Source organism: Macaca nemestrina, chromosome 1, assembly GCF_043159975.1.
Source record: "Macaca nemestrina isolate mMacNem1 chromosome 1, mMacNem.hap1, whole genome shotgun sequence".
Lineage (NCBI taxonomy): Eukaryota > Metazoa > Chordata > Mammalia > Primates > Cercopithecidae > Macaca > Macaca nemestrina.
The window spans coordinates 205,788,549-205,805,401 of record NC_092125.1 but is presented as its reverse complement, the minus strand read 5'-3'; the positions used below and the strand labels follow the sequence as shown (position 1 = coordinate 205,805,401).

At 45.5% G+C, this 16,853-nt stretch overlaps 2 protein-coding genes and 1 pseudogene across 2 annotated transcripts in view; 2 read left to right on the top strand and 1 right to left on the bottom strand.

Annotated features, from left to right (window-relative positions):
• The window catches only part of LOC105494559 (DnaJ heat shock protein family (Hsp40) member C8), a 33,171-nt gene extending 23,380 nt beyond the window's left edge, over window positions 1–9,791 (bottom strand). The window contains exons 1-2 of the mRNA XM_071097734.1: window positions 9,680–9,791; window positions 4,909–5,010 (exon numbers count right to left, since the gene is read on the bottom strand). Coding sequence (XP_070953835.1) covers window positions 4,909–5,010; window positions 9,680–9,757 — 180 coding nt within the window. The 5' untranslated portion in view covers window positions 9,758–9,791. The remainder of the gene's footprint in view (window positions 1–4,908; window positions 5,011–9,679) is intronic.
• Window positions 6,605–6,902, top strand: LOC139363521 (small ribosomal subunit protein eS27-like; annotated as a pseudogene).
• A 4,790-nt stretch (window positions 9,792–14,581) lies between the features above and the next one.
• ATP5IF1 (ATP synthase inhibitory factor subunit 1) lies at window positions 14,582–16,630 on the top strand. Its single transcript, XM_011763083.2, has 3 exons — window positions 14,582–14,766; window positions 14,857–14,948; window positions 16,367–16,630. The coding sequence occupies exons 1-3, from the start codon at window positions 14,680–14,682 to the stop codon at window positions 16,506–16,508; spliced, it is 321 nt and encodes a 106-aa protein (XP_011761385.1). The 5' UTR covers window positions 14,582–14,679; the 3' UTR covers window positions 16,509–16,630.
• The last annotated feature ends 223 nt before the right edge of the window (window positions 16,631–16,853 follow it).

Below are 16,853 nucleotides of genomic sequence, written 5' to 3'. Positions count from 1 at the left end.
TTGATCATCACACAGAAACAAAAATGCTTAACTGTTGCATTCAGGTAAGTTCCTGAACTCAAAATATAACAGCAGTCTCCTTTAGGATCTTCTGCTTGAAAAAGGAATCCAGTATTAGGTCACACCTGAACTCTCTGACCTATTAAAGATGTGCCAGTTCCAGTGTCCTGTGAGATAAGCACCTTTCCTTCCAAGGTGCTGAACAAAACAAACAGGAAAAGACTACAGTGCTCGCCTGACAGGGCCTTACAAGTTAAATCAAAAGAAGAGGCCAGGCACAGTGGCTCATGCCTGTAATCCCAGCGCTTTGGGAGGCCAAGGCTAGAAGATCACTTGAGGTCAGGAGTTTGAGACGAGCCTGGCCAACAGGGCGAAACCTCGTCTCTACTAAAAATACACACAAAAAAAATTAGCCAGGCATGGTGGCAGGTGCCTGTAATCCCAGCTACTTGGGAGGCTGAGTCAGGAGAATCACTGGAACCAGGGAGGCAGAGGTTGCAGTGAGCCAATAGCCTGCCACTGCGCTCCAGTCTGGGCGACAGAGTGAGACTCTGTCTCAAAACAAACAAACAAACAAACTAAAGAGCCAAACACAGTGGCTCACACCTTTAATCCCAATATTTTGAAAAACTGAGGTGGGAGGATCAATTGAGCCCAGAGCCCAGGAGTTCGGGGTTGCAGTGAGCTATGCAGTGAGCTGAGCAACAGAGAGGCTCTGAAAAATACCTTTTTGGGACAATTAGTATAATCTGAATGGGGTCTGATGATTATATAGTAACAATGTATTCAGAGAGGCCCTGAGAAAGATTTTTTTGGGACAATTAGTAAAATTTGAATGGGGTCTGATGATTTACAAAGTAACAATGTTTCAATGTTCATTTACTGATTTTGATAGTTTACATTGTGGTTCAGTAAGAGGATAGTTGTAGAAAAATCACATTAAAGTATATCAGGGTGATGGATCATCATTCTAACAATTTATTCTCAAAGAGTTCAAGGAAAAGTCTTCATATTGTATTTGAAATCTTTGTTAATCTGAGACTGTTTCAAAATGAAAAAATTCTTGAAACATTACTCTTCAAAAAACAGAAAATCGATGAACCTTGAAAATATCATGCTAAGTGAAATAGGCCAGATACAAAGTAACAAATACAGTATGATTCCACTTACATGAGTTTCCTAGAAGAAGCAAATTCATAGACAAAGTAGATAGAGTAGAGGTTACCAGGGGTCAGGGAGAAAATGAGGACTTACTGTTTAGCAGATACAAAGTTTCTAGTTGGGGTGACGAAAAATTTCTGAATATGAACAGTGGTGATGGTTACACAACACTGTGAATGTATTTAATGCCACTAAATTGTAAAACTCAAAATAATTTAAATGGTAATTTTTTTTTTTTTTTGGAGACAGTATTGTTCTGTCGCCCAGGTTGGAAGTGCAGTAGCGCAATCTCGGCTCACTGCAACCTCCACCTCCTGGGTTTAAGTGATTCTTGGGCCTTAGCCTCCCAAGTAGCTGAGATTACAAGCATGCACCACCATGCCCAGCTAATTTTTGTATTATTTTTGTAGAGACGGGGTTCCGCCATGTTGGCCAGGCTGGTCTTGAACTCCTGGCCTCCAATGATCCTTCCACCTCGGCCTCCCAAAATGCTGAGATTACAGGCATAAGCCACCACACCTGGCTAAAAAGGCAAATTTTATGTTATGTATATTTTTCCACAATAAAAAAAAGTGAGGGGAGTTTTTTCTAAGTGCCCAATAAGTGTTGTTTCTATTATTTAACAGATACAAAAATATTCGCTTCAAAATTATTTGTAAATGTGAACAATTAAAAAGTAGTTTAGGGAGTCTCTCTAAACCTATTCTGGTTCAAGGGCTGCCTGTTAAAAAAATTTTTTAAAGAGCCAGGTGTGATGGCTCACACCTGTAATTGCAGCACTTTGGGAGCCGAGGGAGACAGATCAGAAGGTCAGGAGTTTGAGAAAAGCCTGGCCAATATGGTGAAACTCCATCTCTACTAAAAATACAAAAATTAGCCAGGCGTGGTGGCATGTGCCTGTAGTCCCAGCTACTCAGGAGGCTGAGGCAGGAGAATCGCTTGAACCCAGGAGGCGGAGGTTGCAGTGAGCCGAGATTACGCCACTGCACTCCAGCCTTGGCAACAGAGTGAGACGTCATCTCAAAAAAAAAACAAATCTAGAAAGAAATAAACTAGCTGAACTATTCCACAATAAAGAAATGATTAAATAAATTATACAGAATTTTTCTTTACCCCCCAGGCTATTATTTTATAACCAGTTCATAAATAGTTTCTTGGGGGATGATATATTACTTACACATCTACCATGTAGTAAAAATGTATGTATATGTGTGTGTATCCAACTACTTCATCGGAGTGATTCCTGTGGTTTGGAATTGCTGGGGCCAAGTTTATGCAAAAATCTACATTTTTGAGTAAACTCCTCATGACTACAGTAAGTTTCCTGAGTATCTGAGAACTCTTCATTTCCTAAAGTTGTACAAACATCAGATATCAATATTGGTAAGCATTGATAATGTAATTTATAATGAAATTGCTTTCTCAACTATTAGTATTAACTATATGTCATCTTCATATAGCCTTATAACTCATTTGTACTATTCCATTTTCCTCTGTTCCTTTTATTTTCACTTCCCGTGTAATGTTAGTCTCTTTGTACTGATTTCTGAAGAGTTCATTTATGATTAAAGATGTCAATATTTTGTCAAGGATTGCAAAAAATAAAAAGAAAAATTAATTAATAAAATTAATTTTTCTTTTTTTTTTTTTGGCCAGGCAGCGGCTCACATCTATAATCCTAGCACTTTGGGAGGCCACGACAGGTGAATCACCTGAGCTCAGGAGTTCGAGACCAACCTGGACAATATGGCGAAACCCCGTCTCTACTAAAAATATAAAAATTAGTCGGGCATGATGGCAGGCACCTGTCATCCCAGCTACTCGGGAGGCTGAGGCAGGAGAATCACTTGAATCTGGGAGGTGGAGTTGCAGTAAGCCAAGATCGTATCTTATACTCTAGCCTAGGTGACAGAGTGAGGCTTCATCTCAAAAAAAAAGCATTTAAAACAGCCCTGAGGCTGCACATGGTGGCGAATGGCTGTAATCCCAGCACTTTGGGAGCCCAAGGTGGGCAAATCATGTGAGCCCAGGAGTTCAAGGGTGCAGTGAGCCATGATTGCACCACTGCACTCCAGCCTGGGTGACAATGAGACCCTGTCTCAAAAAAATAAAACAAAATAAAATAAAACCGTATTGAGCTGAGCCAGGTGTGGTGCCATAAGCCTGTAGTCCCATCTACTCCAAAGGCTGAGCAGGTCAAGATCACTTAAGCCCACGAGTTCTAATCCAGCCTGGGCAACATAATGAGGCTCCATCTCTTTAAAAAAAAAAAAAAAGACTAAGTGTATGATGCTCCCTGTTTTTAAGCAAAACAGTTTGAGTGTAAACATGAGTGGCTATCTCTCTTAGGTGGGATTATACATGATTATTCTTGCTTTCTGTACATTTACAAGAAATATGATTTACTTTTATAACCAGGAAAAGTTTAAAGTTATAAAATTAAGAAAATCAAAAAGTATATTCACTTATCTAAAATCCTGTGATCTTTGTTTTGTTGTTGTTGGGTTTTTGGTATTTACTTTTTTTTTTTTTTTTTTTTTTTTTTTTGAGACGGAGTCTTGCTCTGTCACCCAGGCTGGAGTGCAGTGGCCGGATCTCAGCTCACTGCAAGCTCCGCCTCCCGGGTTCACGCCATTCTCCTGCCTCAGCCTCCCGAGTAGCTGGGACTACAGGCGCCTGCCACCTCGCCCGGCTAAGTTTTTTTTGTATTTTTAGTAGAGACGGGGTTTCACTGTGTTAGCCAGGATGGTCTCGATCTCCTGACCTCGTGATCCGCCCGTCTCGGCCTCCCAAAGTGCTGGGATTACAGGCTTGAGCCACCGCGCCCGGCCTTTTTGGTATTTACTATAGTGAAACAGAAAAGTTTTAACAAGTAGTTTAAATCAAGAATCCTAGGCTAGGAGCGGTGTCTCATGCCTGTAATCCCAGCACTTTGGGAGGCTGAGGCAGGCGGATCACAAGGTCAGGAATTCGAGACCAGCCTGGCCAACATGGTGAAACCCCATCTCTACTAAAAATACAAATATTAGCCAGGCGCAGTGGGAGGCACCTGTAATCCCACCTACTTGGGAGGCTGAGGCAGGAGAATTGCTTGAACCCGGGAGGAGGAGGTTGCAGTGAGTCAAGATCGCGCCACTGCACTCCAGCGTGGGGGACAGAGCACGACTCCGTCTCAAAAAAAAAAGAGAAAAAAAAAGAATCCTAAATTTATCAGAGTTAGCCGCCCCTTCACATCTGAAATTAAATCCTTATATATTTGGGTTGCTAAAAGATGATGAAAGGTATGTGCCCATCTCACTTTTCTTAACATGCTGCCTCTCCAGTTCTGCTCAGTAAAACCAACCAAGTTTAAAGACAATCTATATACAGTTACGTACCTCTAAATGCAAAATGCAAAATCCAAAATGCTCCAAAATCTGAAACTTTTTGAGAGTCAACTGATGCTCAAAGAAAATGCTCATTAACATCCTGAATTTTCTAATTCGGGATGCTTCAACCAGCAAGTGAGTAGAATGGATGTATATATTCCAAAATCCCAAAAAAAATCCAAAATCCAAAAAACTTCTGGTCCTAAGCATTTTGGATAAGGAATACTCAATTTGTACTATACAAATTCCATCACTTTACTCCACCATTTTTCACAATCCTAACTATGATATAAATTAGGTATGTATCCCGATGTAGGTATGCCTGCAGCTATGCAAACACCCTCCATTACAGAGGTCCTAGCAACACCAATCAGCTTACCTCAAATGGGTTCAAATTGAAGTAAGAGGAACCAGGACGGGTCAGTCTTTCAATCTGATTTTTCGATGTTAGAACCGAGTCTCTTTTCTCTATTTGTTTCACCTAAAATTATGAGGATTAAAAACTTCATTAATAGAATTCAATAACAAACTGAATTGTTTATCTTAACACAACATTCACTGATATGTTCAACAAACATTTATTTGTGTGTTTACCATGTGCAAGACATTTTGATAAACGCTTTGAGAAATTACAACTACCATTTGTTGAATTTTAATATAAAAACCTTACATGTATTTATTAATCTCAACAACCCTATGTGGTAGATACTGCTATTGTACCTATTTCACAGATAAGAATACTGAGGCTTAGAGAAGATAACTGACTTGTTCCCAATTACCCAACTTGTAAGCCAGAATTTTAACCCCAACAGTTTGACCCCACAGCATGCATCAAGAGGATTCAAAGATAAATAAGTCACAGCCTTTAAAGAACTTCCACTTTAATGACAGAAGATGTGCTTGTGTGTGGTTATACTTCATTTACAGCTTTTAATTTTAAGGAAAAAAAAAAAATAGGCTGGGCACAGTGGCACATGTCTGTAATCCCAGCACTTTGGGAGGCCAGGGTGGGCAGATCACGAGGTCAGGAGATGGAGTCCATCCTGGCCAACATGGTGAAACCCCATCTCTACTAAAACTACAAAATATTAGCCGGGCGTGGTGGCATGGCCTGTAGTCCCAGATACTCAGGAGGCTGAGGCAGGAGAATCACTTGAACCCCAGGGATAGGGGTTACAGGGAGCCGAGATCACACCACTGGACTCCAGCAGCCTGGGCGACCCCGCGAGACTCCATCTCAAAAAAAAAAAAAAAAAAGAGATTTCTCTGTGGGGGAAAAAAAAAGAAAAAAATTTAAAGAGCAAAAAAAGGAAAAATACAATCACAGTAAGACATAAACTATGAGCAGCATTTAAAACTGTTGATGGGAAGGAACAAATAACTCCACCACCTAATTCTAATAGTGTTAGGAAAAATCCCTGACTTGGCCAGGTGCAGTAGCTGTCACCTGTAATCCCAGCATTGTGGGAGGCTGAGGTGGGTGGATTGCTTGAGCTCAGGAGTTTGAGACAAGCCTGGGCAACACGGCGAAACCCCGTCTCTATTTTTAATTTTAAAAAAAAGAAAGAAAGAAAAAAGAAAAATCCCTGACCTGAAGACAATGCCAGGGAGAACAAGCACCAGGCAGTCCCAGGAAAACATTCTTGGTGTCACTGTCAGAGTTGGAATGCTAGTTGGAATGAATCTCTGGTATGCTATATATCATCTTTATTCCTATGGCCAAAACAAGGTTGGAAAGAATTTCATTAACATAGAAAGTCATTCCTTCTAGACATCTTCCCTCTTCACTCTATGAAAACAGGATTTTTTTTCCTCTTTTGTTCACTACCATATCCCCAACACCTAAATAGCACACTAGTACACTTCAAATGTTCAATAAACATCTGTTAAATGAATGAGGCCAGTGTGGTGGCTTATGCCCGTAATCCCAGCACTTTGGGAATGTGAGGTAGGAGGATCACTTGAGCGCAGGAATTCAAGACCAACCTGAGCAACATGGCAAGACCCTATCTCTATTTTTTAAAAAAATGACTGAAGCCTTTTTTCCAGCGGTGACGACCTACCCACACAAGAACATGCCTCTCACAAAGGATCTCCTTCATCCCTTCCCAGAAGAGAAGAGGAAACACAAGAAGAAACGCCTGGTGCAGAGCCCCAATTTCTACTTCATGGATGTGAAATGCCCAGGATGCTATAAAATCACCATGGTCTTCAGCCATGCACAAACGGTAGTTTCGTGTGTTGGCTGTTCCACTGTCCTCTGGCAGCCTACAGGATGAAAAGCAAGGCTTACAGAAGGATGTTCCTTTAGGAGGAAGCAGCACTAAAAGCACTCTGAATCAAGATGAGTGGGAAATCATCTCAATAAACACATTTTGGATAAAAAAAAAAATGAAGCGGCCGGGCGCGGTGGCTCAAGCCTGTAATCCCAGCACTTTGGGAGGCCGAGACGGGCGGATCACAAGGTCAGGAGATCGAGACCATCCTGGCTAACATGGTGAAACCCCGTCTCTACTAAAAATACAAAAAATTAGCCGGGCGAGGTGGCGGGCGCCTGTAGTCCCAGCTACTCGGGAGGCTGAGGCAGGAGAATGGCGTAAACCCGGGAGGCGGAGCTTGCAGTGAGCTGAGATCCGGCCACTGCACTCCAGCCTGGGCGACAGAGCGAGACTCCGTCTCAAAAAAAAAAAAAAAAAAAAAAAAAAAATGAAGCATCCTTCCTTAGATATTTTTTCCCATCCAATTCAAACAAACAAAGATTGCTATTTGGTTTTTTGTTTGTTTTTGTTTTTTTGAGAAGGGGTCTTGCTCTGTCACCCAGGGTGTACTGCAGTGACAGAAGACAGATCATGGCTCACTGCAACCTCCACCTCCTGGGCTCAAGTGATCCTCCAATCCTCCCACCTCAGCCGTCAGAGCAGCTGAGACTACAGGTAGCGCCTGCCAGGTGTCTAAACCTAAATTTAGTACTTTGGAGAAACTACTATGTAACAAGCACTGTTACAAATGCAAGAAATAAAAGATGAATGTGATACGGTCCTTAACCCTGAATAGCTCACAGCCTGCTGGGGAGCAACTCCATATCTCAAACCCATGCCAACCTAGAGATCCCATCTTCTGCCTTGTTGAACCCTAAGAAAGATGCTTCCGCTTTATTTTTTTATGAAACGCTTTCTTATACAATAACTTTAGTACTCATGAAAATGTTTATTTTAAAATTAATTCTCTTGTCAAGCACAGTCGCTCATGCCTGTAATCCCAACACTTTGGGAGGCCAAGGCGGGAGGACTGCTTGAGCCCAGGAGTTTCAGACCAGCCTGGGCAACACAGAAAGATCCTGTCACTACAAAGAAATACAAAAATCAGCCAGGCATAGTGGCACGAGCTTGTAGTCCCAGCTACTGATGTGGGAGAATCACTTGAGCCCAGGAGGCAGAAGTTGTGCACTCCAGCTTGGGCAAGAGTGAGACTCTGTCTCAAAATAAATAAATAAAGAGTTTGAGGCAAGTCTGGGCAACATGGTGAAACCCCCGTCTCTACCAAAAATACAAAAATTAGCCAGGCGTGGTGGCAGGCACCTGTAATCCCAGCTACTTGGGAGGCTGAGGCGGGAGAATTGCTTGAACCCAAGAGGCGGAGGTTGCAGTGGGCCAAGATCATGCCACGGCACTCCAGGCCTGGGCGACAAGAGCAAAACTCCGTCTCAAAAAAAAAAAAAGAAGAAGAAGAATTACTCCAGGCCTGGGCGACAAGAGCAAAACTCCGTCTCAAAAAAAAAAAAGAAGAAGAAGAATTCAATCCCAGTCCAGTCAGGTTAACTATCTTCCAAGAATTTTTATTTTATTTTTTTAGACAGAGTCTCGCTCTGTCGCCTAGGTTGGAGTGCAGTGGTGCTATCTCGGCTCACTGCAAGCTCCGCCTCCCGGATTCACGCCATTCTCCTGCCTCAGCCTCCTGAGTAGCTGGGACTACAGGCATCTGCCACCACGCCCGGCTAATTTTTTGTATTTTTAGTAGAGACGGGGTTTCACCGTGGTCTCAATCTCCTGACCTCGTGATCCGCCCATCTCGGCCTCCCAAAGTGCTGGGATTACAGGCGTGAGCCACCGCGCCCGCCAAGAATTTTTTTTTCTATCCTTTTTTTTCTTCTTTTTAAAGAGACAGGGTCTCTGTCACCAAGGATGGAGTGCAGTGGTCCGATCATAGCTCACTGCAGCCTCGAGCTTTTGGGTTCCTCCCGCCTGGGCCTCCCAAAGTGCTAGGATTACGGATGTGAGCCACTGTGCCCAGCCCCTTGCAATAATTTAATCTGAGATTCTGACTCAGACAGGGTCTCCCTCTGTCGCCAAGGATGGAGTGCAGTGGTCCGATCATAGCTCACTGCAGCCTCAAGCTTCAGGGTTCCTCCCGCCTGGGTCTCCCAAAGTGCTGGAATTACAGATGTGAGCCACTGTGCCCAGCCCCTTGCAAGAATTTAATCTGAGATTCTGACTCCAAAAGGCATGCTTTTATTTCATTTATTCATTCATTCACTCAACAAATATTTACTGAGCATCCACTAAATACTAGGCGCTGGAGATTCGATAGTAAAGGAGGCTCAGAACATGCCCACTGCTGTCCTAACATACCACCGAGCAAGCTGTAACCTACTGTAAGGCCCCAAACTATTTCACCTCCCTAAACCTCAGGTTCGTCATCTATGAAGGGGGGGTAATATAATGCCTAACTGGCATGATGCACAGTGCCTGGCGTTAGTGAATGGCAGAAACAACCACTAAAACAACTCATTACAGAGGACTAAGAAACGTCTTGGGGGACAAGAAGGCTAAGTCACTCCCAGGAAGGGCCCAGCCTCTGCCAGCCCCCGACTCCGCGGACTTGGGGCACTCTGCCCGCGCGCCCGCACTACGTTGGACGCACTCGCCACCTCCCTCGATAGGTCGAACACCATCCCCTCTTTAGTTGCCCAGGGGATCTCCCAGCAGCTATCAGTGGGAGACGCTCACACACCCCCAGACCCCCGCCACCCCGAAGACTGGACTGAAGGAATCGCCCAACGGTCCAGGCCAGGCGGCCACTGCCTTTGTCCACCGGGAAAGCAGATCTGGGAGAGGTCGCCCCGGTGCCACTACTCCTCACTCTGTGTTCACCTCACTGTAGAAGGTCATAAAGGCTTCCTCGGTGCTGCCTCCGCTGCCCGAAGTCCCGCTCTCTCCTGAAGCCGCCATTTCCCCGGCCCAGCCACCACGTGACCCGTCTGCGCAGGCGTCGCCCCACGTGATTCTTACAGGTCCGCCCCTCTAGCCCCGCCTCCCGTCTGAGAGGTTCTTAAAGGGCTCGCAGCCCAGCCAAGCACTTTAAACCTAGGTGGCCTTTTTAACATTTAAACGAATTACACATAACATATAATTAACCACTTTAAAGTAAATTATTTGCTTAATTTATTGTTGTTAGGTAAAAAAATAATAAAAGAAAAAGTGAATAATTCAGTGAGTTTATTTATTTATTTATTTATTTTTGAGACAGGATCTCTGTGGTCCAGGTTGCAGTCGAGTGGTGCAATCACAGCTCACTGCAGCCTCGACCTCCCAAGCTCAAGCGATTCTCTCACTTCAGCCTTCGGTAGCTGGGACTGCAGGCACGCACCACCATGCCCGGCTAATTTTATGTACTTTTGTAGAGACGGGGTCTTGCCATGTTGCCCAGGCCTCCGGAAGTACAGGAATTACAGGCATGAGCCACTGTGCCCAGTGGTCTTTAGAACATTCACAATGTTCTGCAACCACCATGTCTATCTGGTTCCAAAATAGTTTCATCACCTCAAAAGGAGACTTAGTACTAAGGTTTTTTTGTTTTGTTTTGTTTTTGTTTGTTTTTTGTTTTGTTTTGTCTAGAGACGGAGTCTCACTCTGTCACCCAGGCTGGAGTGCAGTGGTGCGATCCTGGCTCACAGTAACCTCCGCCTCCCGGTTCCAGTGATTCTCCTGCCTTAGCTTCCCGAGTAGCTGGGATTACAGACACACACCACCATCATGCCCGGCTAATTTTTATATTTTTAGTAGAGACGGATTTTCACCATGTTGGCCAGGATGGTCTACGATCTCCTGACGTCGTAATCCACTCGCCTTGGCCTCCCAAAGTGCTGGGATTACAGGCGTGAGCCACCGCGCCTGGCCAAAGAGACCTAGTACCTATTAAGCAGTTACTCCCTATTCGGCCGCTCTCCCCAGTCCCTGAAAACAAGCAATCTGTGTTTTATCTATATGGATTTACCTATTCCGGATATTTCACGTAAATGGAATTAAACAAAATATCAGGCAGGGCTGCTATTTTCTTAACTAAAATATGAGCAACAAAGCCAGTGTTACTATTTCATACAAAACAAAGAAGGTTTGTTTTGTTTTGTTTTGTTTTTTTGAGACAGAGTCTTGCTCTGTTGCCCAGGCTGGAGTGCAGTGGCATGATCTTAGCTCACTGCAGCCTCCGCCTCCCAGGTTCAAGTGGTTCTCCTGCCTCAACCTCCTGAGTAGCTGAGATTACAGGCACGTGTCACCACACCCAGCTAATTTTTGTATTTTTAGTAGAGATGGGGTTAGTCAGGCTGGTCTCGAACTCCTGACCTCGTGATCCACCCGCCTCGGCCTCCCGAAGTGCTGGGATTACAGGTATGAGCCACCACACCCAGGCCCAAAGAAGGTATTTTTATAATCATCAATCAGGTAGATAATCTGGCCCAATTCTCTCATCTAAAAAAGAAGAAACAGAGAAGAGAAAATGACTTAGAGAAGAGCTATAAACTTCATGAAAGTAAAGACTACTATTGTCTTGTTCACATTCATTAGATGGATGAAGGGAGGTCAAGGTTAAGCTTTCACTAGACAGAATCCTACTTATCTTTTTTTGTTTTTTGAGAGACAGTTTCCCTCTTGTTGCCCAGGCTGGAGTGCAATGGTGTGATCTTGGCTCACTGCAACCTCAGCTTCCTGGGTTCAAGCATTCTGCTGCCTCAGCCTCCCCAGTAGCTGGGATTACAGGCATGTGCCACCACTCCCAGCTTATTTATTTATTTATTTATTTATTTATTTATTTATTTATTTTGTGACAGTTTCTCTCTTGTTGATCAGGCTGGAGTGCAATGGTGTGATCTTGGCTCACTGCAATCCCTGCCTCCCAGGTTCAAGCGATTCTCCTGCCTCAGCCTCCCGAGTAGCTGAGATTACAGACATGTGCCACCATGCCCGGCTAATTTTTTGTATTTTGTTTTACTAGAGATGGGGTTTCTCCATGTTGGTCAGGCTGGTCTCGAACTCCCAACCTCAGGTGATCTGCCCGCCTCGGCCTCCCAAAGTGCTGGGATTACAGGTGTGAGCCACCGTGCCCAGCCTGCTCTTTTCTACCGCATTGCACCACATTGCCAAAAGTGCAGTTATTAAGCCCATTCAACAATATGTTGTTAACAACAACAACAAAAAAAACTAAAATATTTTTAAAAGGTTTATTCTGAGCCAATATGAGTAACCATAGCTTGGGGAAACACAGTCTTAAGAGGTCCTAGGAAATTGTGCCTGAGGTGGTCAAGTTATAATTTGGGTTTTCTTTCTTTTTTTTTTTTTGAGACAGAGTCTCGCTTTGTCACCAGGCTGGAGTGCAGTGGCACGATCTCGGCTCGCTGCAACCTCCGCGTCCCAGGTTCAAGAGATTCTCCTGCACATGCCACCACACCCAGCTAATTTTTGTATTTTTAGTAGAGATGGAGTTATACCATGTTGGCCAGGATGGTCTCAATCTCTTGACCTCGGGATCTGCCCGCCTTGCCCTCCCAAAGTGCTGGGATTACAGACATCAGCCACCGTGTCCCACCTATAATTTGGTTTTTCTTGAGGGTTGCTTTTGTTTTGAGACAGAATCTTGCTCTGTTACCCAGCAGGCTGGAGTGCAGTGGTGCCATCATAGCTTATTATCATCTTGAACTCCTAGGCCCAAGATATCCTCCCAAGTAGCTAGGATTACAAGGCATGTACCACCATGCCAGGCTAATTTTGGGGGGAAAAGGGGCTAGAGATGATGTCTCACTACGTCACCCAGGGTGGTCTCAAACTCCTGGTGTCAAGTGATCCTCCTGCCTTGGCCTCCCAAAATACTGGGATAACAGGCATAAGCCACCGAGCCCAGCCCACAGTTTGGTTTCATACGTTTCAGGGAGACAGGAGTTACAGACAAAGACATAAACAAATACATGAAAGATATACAAAAAGGCAGGATACCTTGAAGCACGGGATCAGAGTTTATAGGTGGATTCAGAGATTCTTTAATTTGCAATTGGTTAAAGGAGTAGAGTTTAGTCTAAAAATTTGGAGTCAGCGGGCGGGGCGCAGTGCCTGTAATCCCAGGACTTTGGGAGGCCAAGGTGGACAGATCACAAGGTCAAGAGATTGAAACCATCCTGGCCAACATGGTGAAACCCCATCTCTAATAAAAATACAAAAATTAGCAAGGCATGGTGCCGTGGGACTGTAGTCCCAGCTACTTGGGAGGCTGAGGCAGGAGAATCACTAACCCGGGAGGCCTAGGTTGCAGTGAGCAGAGATTGTGCTACTGCACTCCAGCCAGGCAACAGAGCAAGACTCTGTCTCAAAAAAAAAAAAAAAAAAAGAAGAAGAAGAAGAAGAAGAAAAGAAAAAAATTGGAGTCAGTAGAAAGAAATGTTTAAGATGTTTAAGACAAGGAAGTCTGTTAGCCAATACATTGGGTTGGAGTGACCTCTAAAGGTGTGTGACTTAACTGTCATATGACATAGCCTTAAGTCCTGTTTATAATTTGGTACCTTATTTACACAAAGAGTGCAGTTTGCTAAGCTTATGCTCTTTATTTCAACATTAATGCTGGTCAGTTGTGCTTAAACACTAAAAGGGAGGGGACATAACAAGATGTGCTTCTGACCTCCCTTACTGTCATGGCTGGAAATTCAGTTTTTTGGGTTTTGTTTGTTTGGGCTTTTTGTTTTGTTTCGTTTTTGAGACCGAGTCTCACTCTGTTGCCCAGGCTGGAGTGTGGTGGCACGATCTCGGCTCACTACAAGCTCTGCCTCCCAGGTTGCAGCGATTCTCCTGCCTCAGCCTCCCAAGTAGCTGGGACTACAGGCACGTGCCACCACGCCTGGCTAATGTTTGTATTTTTTAGTAGAGACAGGGTTTCACTATATTGGCCAGGCTGGTCTCGAACTTCACCTTGTGATCCAACCGCCTCGGCCTCCCAAAGTGCTGGGATTACAGGCGTGAGCCACCGCACCCGGCCCAGTTTTTTGTTTTGGGGGGTTTTTTTGAGACCAATATCACTCTGTCGCCCAGGCTGGAGTGCAGCGGTGGCGGGATCTTGGCTCACTGCAACCTCCGCCTCCCGAGTTCAGGCCGATTCTCCTGTCTCAGCCTCCTGAGTAGCTGCGATTACAGGCGCATGCCACCACACCCGGCTGATACTTGTTTTTTTAAGTAGAGACGGGGTTTCCCCATGTTGGTCAGGCTGGTCTCGAACTGCGGACCTCAGGTGATCCACCCACCTCGGCCTCCCAAAGTATTGGGATTACAGGCGTGAACCACCGCGCCCGGCCAGAACACTGGCACTTCTCATAACAAATGAACGCGATTTACGTATATCTAAGCCGCAGCACATTGGACGTCGGTATCCCGGACATCAGCATCCTGGACACAGCTCCCAAACCCCAAATTCCCCCATTTTATTGATGGTAGCAGGCCAGGGAAGGGAAAACTTCCTTTGGGCTTTGAATATTAACGACTTTAGGGTTGAAATCGTGGGCTGGAGGTGAACGCCACGCCTCATTCTGATGGGTCCAAGAGCCGAAATTTCGGCTTCTAGCACTCTCCTCACCCAGCTCTCCAAACTCCCCCATCATTCTTCTTTCCAGTCCTTTGGCCCTGAGCCCTTGCTAGTTGGCCAAGAATAAACTCGTCTCTTGCTCGGGATTCGCTGTGAGCTCCGGGAAGCCCGCCTCCGCTCTCCCGTGATTCGCTACTCCTGTGTTCATCCGCCACTCCGTCGACCAGATTGGGTGCTTGGCCGTCCCCGCGCCATTAGCGCGTAACGAGGTACAGCTTGCTGCGGCAGAGACGCCAGAGGTGCAGCTCCAGCAGCAATGGCAGTAACGGCGTTGGTGGCGCGGACGTGGCTTGGCGTGTGGGGCGTGAGGACCATGCAAGCCCGAGGCTTCGGCTCGGATCAGGTACGCTGCGGCAGTGTCCGCTGCTCCAGCCCCGAGGGCGGATCCCATCTTCGCTTCCCTACTTTTATCAGTGTCCCTGTCTCTCTGCAGTCCGAGAATGTCGACCGGGGCGCGGGCTCCATCCGGGAAGCCGGTGGGGCCTTCGGAAAGAGAGAGCAGGCTGAAGAGGAACGATATTTCCGGTGAGGCTCACCGGGTCCCAAGTCCAGCCCTAGATCTCCCAGGGCCTTCCAATCCTTAAACTGCCAGTCGCCCCACCCGTTTCCTTGGTGCCTTGGGCGCCCCATCCCCCAACAGAACTCCCAGGCCCCAATCTGGTATACCCTAACCCTTGATGTCCCAAGTTGCCACTTATAGGGCACTCCCAGTTCCCTGCACAACAGTTTCAGGCCCCCAAACCATTTCTACCGGCGGGTCTCCAAAACATCCCACGGCTCAACCCCTCCTTTATCATTACCATCTCCCGCGTGGAGTTCTCCTCGGGTGGTGCGAAACGCCCCCAGATTCTTCGCACAGTATCTAGATCCGACCGTCTAACGTTTGCCTCCCAGCCTGACTCCCGCGGCCCTCACCCACCTGTCACCCCCTCTACGCTCTCCTTCCTCCCCAGCACGCCTTAGCTTTGCAAGCCTGCATGCATTCAGGCTTCTCAGGTGTTTCTAGACCCCCGACTCCGCAAGAGTGAGGATCATGGGAGCTGGTCATGGGAGCTACTTAGGGTTGGACTACACCATCTCCTAAAGGCTTTTGCCCTACTCAGCCCAGCCTAGATCTGTGGATTTCCCCCTCCTGCTTAGAAGTATGGAGTGGGCTGGGCCTCCCTTTACCAGCCCTGAGTTATCTTTAACTGACTTCTGTCCACTCTGGAGAGCAGTGAGGAATTAATCTTGCTTTTGCTTGTCCTTTGGCCTTTCACTTCTGCCTTCTGTTGAGAATTATCACCATGACACCTGCCATACCGTATAGAGAGCCAAGGTACTGCTGTTAGAGACTATCTAATTGATCCCCTTCATTTTGTAGTTAAGGAAAACTGAGGCCTAAATGTGGCCAAACCAACATTGTAATCCAGTCCCTTCTTGGTACCTAAATTGAACTGCCAAATACTGCCCATGCAGGAGACCTTTTATTGGCCTTACAGCGGGCCATTCATTTCTATAGGCAAAGAAAGCTCTAGACAGATTGGAATAGGAAATGGATATTTGCCTTTTAACCACACCCCTTTGTCCCCATTTTGTTCCTTTTTTTTTTTTTTTCCCCCTCTAAAGGGGTTCCCTGGGTTGTTCCCCTCATAAGGTATTAGGGACTTGTGTCACATCTCTCTGGAGTTTTCTATTTTAAAGAGGAATCTGAAAGCAATAAGATCTTAATGATGGAATTTAAGCCACTAGCACCAGTGAAATCATTTTGGTCTTCTTAAGATGACTACACCTCAATTTAAGATGGGTTATTCTTTCACTAGTTGAGGAGTAGAAGAGGATGACCAGCCAGACTCCCATGGAACTGGGACTCCTATTCCTTGCTTAGACATTACGGGTTATGCTTAGAGATCTCTTTGGGGTGAAGGATTGAAATTAAACCCTGAGCCACCGTGTCCTTGTAGAGCACAGAGTAGAGAACAACTGGCAGCTTTGAAAAAACACCATGAAGAAGAAATCGTTCATCATAAGAAGGAGATTGAGCGTCTGCAGAAAGAAATTGAGCGGCATAAACAGAAGATCAAAACGCTAAAACATGATGATTAAGTGCACACAGTTCCCCGTAGAATGGCACATGTCACTGCCCACCTCTGTGTAGACATGGTTCTGGTTTAATTAATATTTGTCTGTGTGCTACTAACAGATTATAATAAATTGTCATCAGTGAACTGTGTTTGATGCCTTCTTCTATCTGGAAGAGATAGACGGAAAGACACTAATGGACTGCTGAAATGGATTAGAGAGGTCCCTGCATCCAGGAGCCCACAGAAACACACAGTGTGATAAGTGCTATGAAACAACACGAGTTGGGGGGATAGGTGTGACACAGACAAGGTACCCCCCCAGTCTAATTAGAGGTGTTCAGAGAAAGCTTCTTGAAGGATAAATCCC